The sequence below is a fragment of the Plasmodium gallinaceum genome, assembly GCF_900005855.1.
Source record: "Plasmodium gallinaceum strain 8A genome assembly, contig: PGAL8A_v1_70, whole genome shotgun sequence".
NCBI lineage: Eukaryota > Apicomplexa > Aconoidasida > Haemosporida > Plasmodiidae > Plasmodium > Plasmodium gallinaceum.
In genome coordinates, this window is record NW_021628231.1 from 78,365 (window position 1) to 88,373 (window position 10,009).

Below are 10,009 nucleotides of genomic sequence, written 5' to 3' on the forward strand. Positions count from 1 at the left end.
CAATAATTGTTTATGCTTTTTAATTCAACAGAAATATATATTAATTGCTTAATGTAACTCATAACTAATAAACAAGTAATTTACATTTAATTCATAATCAATGTTCAATAGGGATTTAAATTATTAATAAAAATAAGGATTTTTATTAAAGTAAATAAATGACTATTGAAATTAAAGAATGCTGAATGAAGTAGATTACATAATTAAGGATCACTCGTTCAAAACATTTAAAAATAGATATAAATATAACAAAATCGTAGAGACACCTCTACATGCTCTTTATTAATTAGTTTGTTCATTACTCTAATAAAGTCACCGAACACCCAGTTAATAAATCACTAATATAGATAAAAGAATTTCTAATACTATGAATGTAACTTTTCATCAAAAAGTACCTGGATTTCTATTTTAGGACACCATTCATTGAGTAACATTATAGAACTATTTTTAGTTGCAATATGAGTTATTATAAAATAGATAAAGTTTTACTTTTTTTTTTTTGTATGATATCCAGAGAAAATATGCATACTGAAATAACTACACATAGCATAGGAATTTTAAATAACATATTCATCACATATACGTATATTTTATTGTGTGTTTTGGTATTTAATCCTTAAATAATATTACTGATATATTTTTTATATTATTTAGATGAATAAATAGTATAATAACATTTTATCTTGTGCATGCTAAATCACAGAGACAATGCGTAATCATAAATGAGCACACTAAAATAGTTAATCAAAAAGCATGTACAACAAAAAAAAATATATATATATACTTATATTAAAAGTAAGAATACTAAAGCAAAAAAAAAAATTAAATAAATAATAATTTTTTTTCTGTGTATGTATCACCAATTTAAGAAAAAAAATATCATATATTTTCTTTTTCATATAACGATAACGTAAATGTTTTATGATAGCATTTTCTTTATTATTTTCTTTTTTCTTATTATTAAAAAAAAAATATAATCATAAAGCAAAAATTAACTTTTTTTTTTTTTAGAGATTGTATGTAAAGTACTATGGAATGTATATGGTTTTTAAGTTAAAATGTAATTTTAAGGAAATCAACTTTTGGAGTATCACGTAAATTAACTTAAAAAAAAACAATTAACTAATTAGTATTTTGTGTTTATTAATAAAAATAATAATTTTAAATTTAAATCTTAATTAAATTAAAATTAAATCAAGTAGAGTTTACTCCATTGATATTTTATAATTTGTGTTTAAGTTAGCAAAGTGATTGAACAGGCATTTAATAAATTATTACATTCATGATAATTTTTTATTATTTTTTTATAGTTACTTCTTAAAAAAATATATTTTATTTTAATTTTTGTTTTTTAACAAAATGAGTATATGTTTAATGCATAATGTATAATTTGTACCATAATGAAATTTCATAATTCTTATGTAGTATCATTTGAATAGTTCATATGACTACTAATGTGTAAAATAATAAAGTTAAAATTATGAGATAAATTGTTATAAAGTCATGTAAATATGGCAACATTTACTTAAAAGGAAAATTTAATTTTCGTTATATTAAATAATTTAAATTACAAAAAATTGATAAATATTTATATCATAATTAATATTATGATAAATATAATACAAAGAGGCCTCTCTACATATTCTTTACTAACATGAATATACAAAACAGCATAAAGTCTTTGAATGTTTAATTTATAAATAATATTTCCATAAAATATTCTTTTATGTCGTAGTTTCATTTACACTAATCAAGAATTTCAAGATTATATTACTAAATAATTACAAATAAAATTATATCATTCAAATATTTATTCTTAAAGAAGTGATATCAAGGAAGGTTTTCATAAAATTTTTTCTTATATATGCAAAACATTGTGTGAAGAAAAATATATACCCTTTAAATAAATATTTCAAAGTATAGATTTAATTACTAATAATATCCGTAATGTCACACGTGAAAGACATCGTATGTTATTATGTTTGCAGTTGATTTTTTATTACCAGATCTTATAAAATTATAGTCTAAAATTATACCTGTAATGAAAGCCATTAAGTTCATTGATGGAAAAAATTATGTAAAGAATTAAATAAAATCAAAGAACGTCTACTAGTGATTTATTAACTGGGTGTTCGGGGACTTTGCTATAGTACTGAACAAACCAATTAATAAAGAGCATGTAGAGATGACTCTACGATTTTCTTATACTTATGTATATTTTATATGCTTTGAACGAATGATCTTTAATCATAAACTACTTCGTTAAGCATTCTTTCATTTCAATAAGTATTTATTTACTTTAATAAATAAATCCTTATTTTTATTAAAAATTTAAACACTTATATAACATTAACTATTAATTGATTATAATTATTAGTTTATTTATTATGAGTTATATTCAGCAATCATTTTATATTGCTATTGAATTAACAAAACACAAATACTTATTAAAAATGCAAATAAATTATATGAATATTAATTACGTGAAAATTTTATCTTCATATGTATAAAATTTTCTCTCACAAATTCAAAATATAAATATTATGCAAATTAAACGCTTTACAAAAACATTATTATCTTTTGTAAAAAAAAACCTCTCTCTCTGATACTCTTTAAAAAAAAAAATTAAATCTTTTATTATTTTTTTTTTTTATCTTTATCTTTTTCGAAAGAAACATTTCTCAAAAAAAAATTCCAATAATTTTTTTTTTTTTTTTTTTTTTTTAGTTAGCACAACTAACTATGTATTCTCCACATAGCTAGTCCTTTTATCGCCAAAAAGGTTAATGAAGCCTTTTATTAACCAACTAGCTACAAAAAGGTAATTGATGTTAGCAATATTACTTCATATGAATTGACAAAATATGAGAGAAATTACATGAGACATTGTAGTAGAAATATCTGATATCAATGTTATGAGTCCTTTTCATATGAACTAATTAAAATTGAAAATGGATAATTAAAAACAATACATATATATTATGGAAATAAAAAAATTATTAATTCTATTTAATGAAGTTAATTATTAAGCAACAAAACATGTGAAATATATAAAACACAATTAATGATTCTAATAAAAGTCACAAAGGAAAATAAGGAAACTATTCCAAATTTTATTTATGAATTAAAATGAAAAAGTTATTTCTTATATGAAAAAGAATTTTTCTTTTATTTTTTAACATGATTAATATTAAAAATAGCAACTAAAAAAAAAAAAACATGCTACTATAAAGAAAGATAATGTACAAAAAACAAAGTAATACCATTACTTTTCTCAAGATTATAGAGTATGGTAAATAAATAGCATTATGAGTATATCTAAATTTTTAATAAGATAAAAGAGAATGTATTAAATATTCACTTGTGCATGTAAGGTATTTGAGGAAAATAAGAGCATTAATATAATTATTCTTTCATTAGTGTAAAAAAAATTCGTACACTAGGATGAGAACACTGTAACATATATACTTAAATTATACTAAAAAATAAAATAATATTAAATTTCATTTTTTTTTATGATAGTATATTATCATTTAGTATTTTGTAAAACTGCAGGGATAACTATTAAATTGATATTTAATGATTAATTTATAAAAAATCGTATACTATGTCATATTTAATATAAATANATAAGGAGAATCTAGAGTTACTTCTACTAATTCAATGAACTTAGGTATAATATTATATTCTATAAACAAGTAAATTGTATATATATAGTATACTCCACTTAGAAAACAAAGTAATACAATTTCTTTTCTCATGATTGTTGAGTAAGGTTAATAAATAGTCTTATAAGTATATTTAAATTTTTAATAAGGTAAAAGAGAATGTATTAAATATTCACTTGTGCATGTAAGGTATTTGAGGAAAATAAGAGCATTAATATAATTATTCTTTCATTAGTGTAAAAAAAATTCGTACACTAGGATGAGAACACTGTAACATATATACTTAAATTATACTAAAAAATAAAATAATATTAAATTTCATTTTTTTTTATGATAGTATATTATCATTTAGTATTTTGTAAAACTGCAGGGATAACTATTAAATTGATATTTAATGATTAATTTATAAAAAATCGTATACTATGTCATATTTAATATAAATAAATTTTTTTTTTTTTGTTATTTTATGTCATTATTTAAGGAGTATATATAATTATCTGTATTAGATAATATTTAGAAAATTAAATAAGCAGATATTTGTTTGCTTTCTCTATGTGAATCTGATTATTTATTATAAAAATATTAAAAAACTAATTAATAAATAATTTATTATGTGATTGAAACATTGAAATTAATAAGATAAAATAAAAATTTTTTTTTTAAACACATTTTACATAAAATTAAAATACAATAAATAAGGCTAATATAATATAAAATATCATATGTATATATTTATAAATAAATATAAATTATTATATAGATTATTTGAAAACAAAACATTGCGATAAAATAAAAATTAAATATTGATGTTAATAAGATGATTAAATTAAAAAGCTATATAATCACATTTTTTTTTTAATAAAATTAAATTCAAAACCCATATGAAAGCATGTTATATTTAATAAAATATAATCAGAATGTATTTATATAATTATTTTAATTTTTACATTTATTTTACATAACCTATAATCTTATGTAAAAATTTTAAAAGCAATTTTTTTTTTTAAAAACCTTCTAAAAGAAAATATAATATAATTCTGACTTTATTAAGGATATATTATAATTATTAAAATAAATATTTATTTTTAAAATAATATAAATATTTTAATTTATGTTGTTATAAAAATATTTAATTTTTTTATAAGTTTAAAATTTTCTAAATAAAACTCATAAAAATAGTAAAAAAAATTACATTTATCACATTTTTACTGTTCCTTTTTATAAAATTAAAGTAATTCATATATCATTATACTATGCCTTTCAAAAAAAAAAAAAACAAAATTAAAACAAATAAGAATTTTAACATATATAGATTTAGAAAAAGAAATAAGTGCATTATTTTACATTTAAAACAAGTTAAAATTAAACATTGTTTGTTTTTTATGAGAATATATTTTTTAAAGATTTAAAATTTACTGTTTTATTATTATGAAATTTATATAAGCATTGAAAAGGAAAAATGAAACTGAAAAATCATAAATTTAAAAGTTTTAATAACTATTACTTAATTCTTATTAAATGTAGTTAACCAGAAAAAATTATATATATATATTATATTTAACCTTTAAATATAAAAAGAAATTTATGTATTTTTTAATTTTATTAAATCATAATTAAAAGAATATTGTGCTTTTAAGTTATAAAATATACGTATTAATTAAAGAGAACCTAATAAATATTAAGAGAATTATAAAATATATTACTATATTAATTTAAATAAAAAAATGTTTTATTTTATATAATGAATAAATTTATCCAATTTTTTAAAAAAATCTAAATAAAAATTTTTTTTTAGTGTACAATTAGGAAACCGAAATGAAATTTCATTTTAGATTATTCTTTATATTTAAATATCTTTTAAAAATATAAATAATTAAACAAATTTCAAATGAAAATTCATTTATTTTTACTATATGATTTTTATTTTTTGGTAATACTACGTAGAATAAATAAAAAAAAAAGCGTTTTATTATTTTTTTTTTTTTAATTTTTTATAGATCACAATAGTAGTATATATTTACCTTAGTTGCATTGATCCCTATTATAACTCAAAGAAGTACTTAATTTTTTTTTTTTTAAAAAAGAAATATTACATGTTCATAATAAATTTAATATTTTTTTTTTACATTTTATCAGATATAAACTCAAATTTATAAGACATACAGAAATACAATTAGTAAGAAATTTTGCGGAATTATATGATTTTAAAGATAAGGATATTATAAATTCTTTAGGTCTTTCAATGAAAGATGTACAATTATTATATAATACAAAAGAAGCAAAATATGAAAATACATTGGCTGAAGGCTATTTTGGAGATTCAAGAAATTTATTTGTAAAATTAATAGATACAATATTTTTAAAAAATTATTACAAATGCTTAGAAAAAGAGAAAAAGCATATTAGATCTATATATAACACTTTAGAGACTACCAACTATGAAGTGTTAAATTTTTTAAAAAGTTCAGTTAACGATGCAGAAGATCATATAAATACGGTATTTCAGAGACTTATCTCTTCTGATAAATCTCAATTGCTAAGATTTAATGATATAGAAATCACCCTAAGGCAAAATGGAGATAACTTTGATCTATTAATTAATGAACAAGATGCACATGAATACTTAGAACAACTAATATTTAGTGGAGAGATTCCTTTAAGGTTAGAAAATTCCTTTAACTATTTTAGCAAATTGAATGAAAAGAATGATATATTTATTTCTAAGCTTAGTAATGGTATTTTTAGTTACTTATTTTATACTACAGATTATTTTAATTTACGTAAAAATATGTTTCCCCTGAAATATATTAATGGACATGATTCCGATATCATTGATTACTATAGATATGAAATGAAATATATTTTTAAAATATTTACTAATTCCATATTTTTACTTAATAAAAAAAGATCTACCACAATTATTTGTATAAAGGAAAACGTTAATGAATTTAATGATTTATTTAATAATATAAATAGAGCCTTAGATCGAACAATAGAGGATAAAACACATAAATTATTTATGGTATTAAATAAAATTTTAAATGGAGACATAAAATGTATAATATCATTTATTTCATACATTCTTGAAGTAAATCTTTCGAAAAATAAATTTAAATTAGATAAAATGAGAAATAAATATAATAACATATGTCAACATAAGATTTTAAATTATATAAATGATTTATTTTTACAAGAAAAAGAAGAGATAAAAGAATCCTTAGTTGAATTTAAAACCTACATAAAAGATATTTTTGGTTTCTATGTGAATAGTACGGGCATTAGATCATTAGTAAGCAAGCTTTATGGATCAGTTGATATAAAAAGTCTCGAAAAGATATTTAAAGTTATTGTATTCTCATTATTATGTAAGAAACAAATTAATGAGTATGCAGATTTTATACAATTACTTAAAAATGAATCGAAAAATAGAAGGATAGATAAAAAAAAATTTATAGGTACCCACAGAAGAATAAATGAAAAAGTTTTATTTATTCCAAAAAATAAATCTGAAAATTTAATATTAAAATATGCTGAAATTTATGAAAGAAATAATTTTATTAATAATATTAATTGTTGTATGGATTTACCTTCAGCACTATTGGACTTGGAGGAAGGAATACATAAGTTTTTTATCTTTAGATTCCTAATATATTCATTAAATAATGAGTTGAATAAATCAGAAAAACATTATTTCAGTTCTAAAAAAAAAAAATTATTGAACAAAAATGTTATATTATATTTTCTCTATGACATTATGAACTTTAATAGTAGTTATGAAAAAAAATATAAATATAAATATAAATATACATATATTTATAGATTTATGTTGAATAAAATTGTGTTTTAAAATAAAAAGAAATATTAACATTATTATAATTACTTTCAAAACATTCATTTTTATTTTCATTCTGTTTTTGATTTATCAATTTGATATTTAATTACATATGAAATATAATAAACAGTCAAGTTAATGTGCAGGATGTAGGGTAGCTTATACTATTTTATTTATTATAAACTTAAATATTGTATATAATACATGATCCTAACATAATTATATAACATATAGCAAATAATTTACTTTACATTAAATTTAAAATTCCTTAATCAATTGTTTGTTAAATAAATAGTTTATTATTCCTGGTTCTCTAAAATTTTATAACAGCGTCAATATTGTTTAATAAAAATCATTATGTAATTTAGTTAAAGCTTAATTATTTTATTACAAGTGTCCAAAATATAATATACATTTATCCTTAATCAGGATTAATTTTTTTTTGATAAAATTTATTCTTTTTATAATTGTTAATTCATTATTAAATAAAAATAAAAAATTTATTTTTTATTTCTACGTTCTTTAGGAATTTCTGAAATAATTTATGTGCTACATAATCTCTTAGAAAAAAAAAATAAGCATATAATGTATGTACATAGAGTATAAATGTTTTATTAACTGGGTGTTCGGTGACTTCACTAGAGTAATGAACAAACAAATTAATAAAGAGCATGTAGAGTTGTCTTTGCGATTTTTCTGTATTTATATGTATTTTTATTTGCTTTGAACGAGTAATTCTTAATTATGTGCTCTACTTCGTTCAGTATTCTTTACTTTCATTAGGCATTTATTTACTTTAATAAAAATCCTTATTTTTATTAAATATTTAAATCCTTATTGAATATTGACTAATAATTAAATGTATCATAATTATTTCTTTGTTGTGAGTTATATTCAGCAATTAATATATATTGCTGTTGAATTAATAAACATAAACAATTATTGACAATACAAAAAATTATATAAATATTAATTACATGAAAATTTTATTGTCATATATATAAAATTTTCTCTCATAAATTTTAAAATATAAATATTATGCTAATAAAACTCTTTTATAAAAAAATAATTATCTTTTACAAAAAAAAATTTCTCTCTCTATATTAAAAATCGCTTTACCCAAAAAAACAAAAAAAATATTTTTTTTTTTATTTTTTTTTTTTTTCTTTATCTTTTTCAAAAGAAACATATCTCAAAAAAAATTCTAATCATTTTTTTTTTTTTTTTTTTTTTTAATTAAGTACAACTAAATACGTATCCTCAACATAGCTAGTCCTTTTTATAGCCAAAAAGTTTAATGAAGCCTTTTATTAACCATGAATATTATGTGCTATCATAAATGTGTACTCTGAAAAAATAAAGAAAATAATAAAAAAATATTATCCTAGAACACTTTTTTTTTTATGTCCGTGTCATATTCCAAGAAAAAAATTATTATTATTATTATTTGTTTATTTTTTATTTTTTTGTACTCACTTTTAGTGTCAGTATATATTTTTTTTTTTCTTAATTCATGTATTTTTGAATGATTATTTTGTCGTACGAGTTTATCATGGCACATTTTCACCACAACTTAATATGCACAAAATAAAGTGTATTTATACTATTTATTCATCTAAATATTATACAAATCAAGCCTGTAATATTTTTGTACAAAATATTCCATCATCTTAAGAAAAATAATGGCATTATTTTATTTTATTCTATCTGAGATGTCCCACAGTTTCGAGCCCTTTTTGTATATTCTCATTTATCTTATTGTTTCCATTATAATTTAATTCATATGATATTGTAATATTTCTCCTATAAATATCGGAATAGTTTTCAAGTTCTTATTCACGCATAAGTTCAGGTTTCTTCTTGTTACTATCAATAACTTGTATAAAATTTCTTAATTGAACCTCATATATTTTTTTTAGATTAGTAATCGAATAGTTTATTTTTATGAAGTAAAATTTAAGTCTCTTTACATCATAGTATATATGCATATCTGTTAATCTCCCATTTTCTATTTTAATTACTCTATGTGGTAAAGATAGATAAGGTTTATATTGATTTTTGCCACTATAATGATAATATTGGTTCCTTTGACAGTTTTGTAACTCTGTAACTGGTTAATAAAAGTCTTTATTGACCTTTTTGGAAAATAGAAGGACTAGTTATATGAAGAATACGTAGTTGGTCATGCACACACGAAAAAAAAAAAAAGATCAATTTTTTTTTGTTTGTATTTTTATAAAAAAAAATACAAAGACCGCCAGAAAAAAAAAAAAAATGAATTGGAAAAAGATTTGTTACCAATAAATAAAAACAAGAAAAAAAAAGAAAAAAAAATTTTTTTTTTTTTGGAAACAAAACATGTATTTAATGAATTTTTTTTGAGAAAATTTTATACATATAACAATAAAATTTTAATGTAATTAATATTCATATAATTAATTTGTATTTTCACTAATTGTTTATGTTTGTTAAATGAACAGTGATATATATTAATTTCTGAATGTAACTA

General features: G+C 19.0%; 1 protein-coding gene across 1 annotated transcript, besides 6 other annotated features; it reads left to right on the plus strand.

Moving 5' to 3' along the window:
* Positions 1-338: part of a repeat region that runs on past the window's edge.
* A 1,775-nt stretch (positions 339-2,113) lies between these two features.
* Positions 2,114-2,806: a repeat region.
* An 18-nt stretch (positions 2,807-2,824) lies between these two features.
* Positions 2,825-3,301: a repeat region.
* A 2,255-nt stretch (positions 3,302-5,556) lies between these two features.
* On the plus strand, positions 5,557-7,515 carry PGAL8A_00187000 (fam-f protein; the record flags this gene model as incomplete). Its single annotated transcript, XM_028670553.1, has 3 exons — positions 5,557-5,598; positions 5,666-5,724; positions 5,805-7,515. 3 exons carry the CDS (start codon positions 5,557-5,559, stop codon positions 7,513-7,515), a joined length of 1,812 nt encoding a protein of 603 aa, XP_028527294.1.
* Positions 7,516-8,085: 570 nt separating this feature from the next.
* Positions 8,086-8,818: a repeat region.
* Positions 8,819-9,157: 339 nt separating this feature from the next.
* Positions 9,158-9,589: a repeat region.
* A 22-nt stretch (positions 9,590-9,611) lies between these two features.
* Positions 9,612-10,009: part of a repeat region that runs on past the window's edge.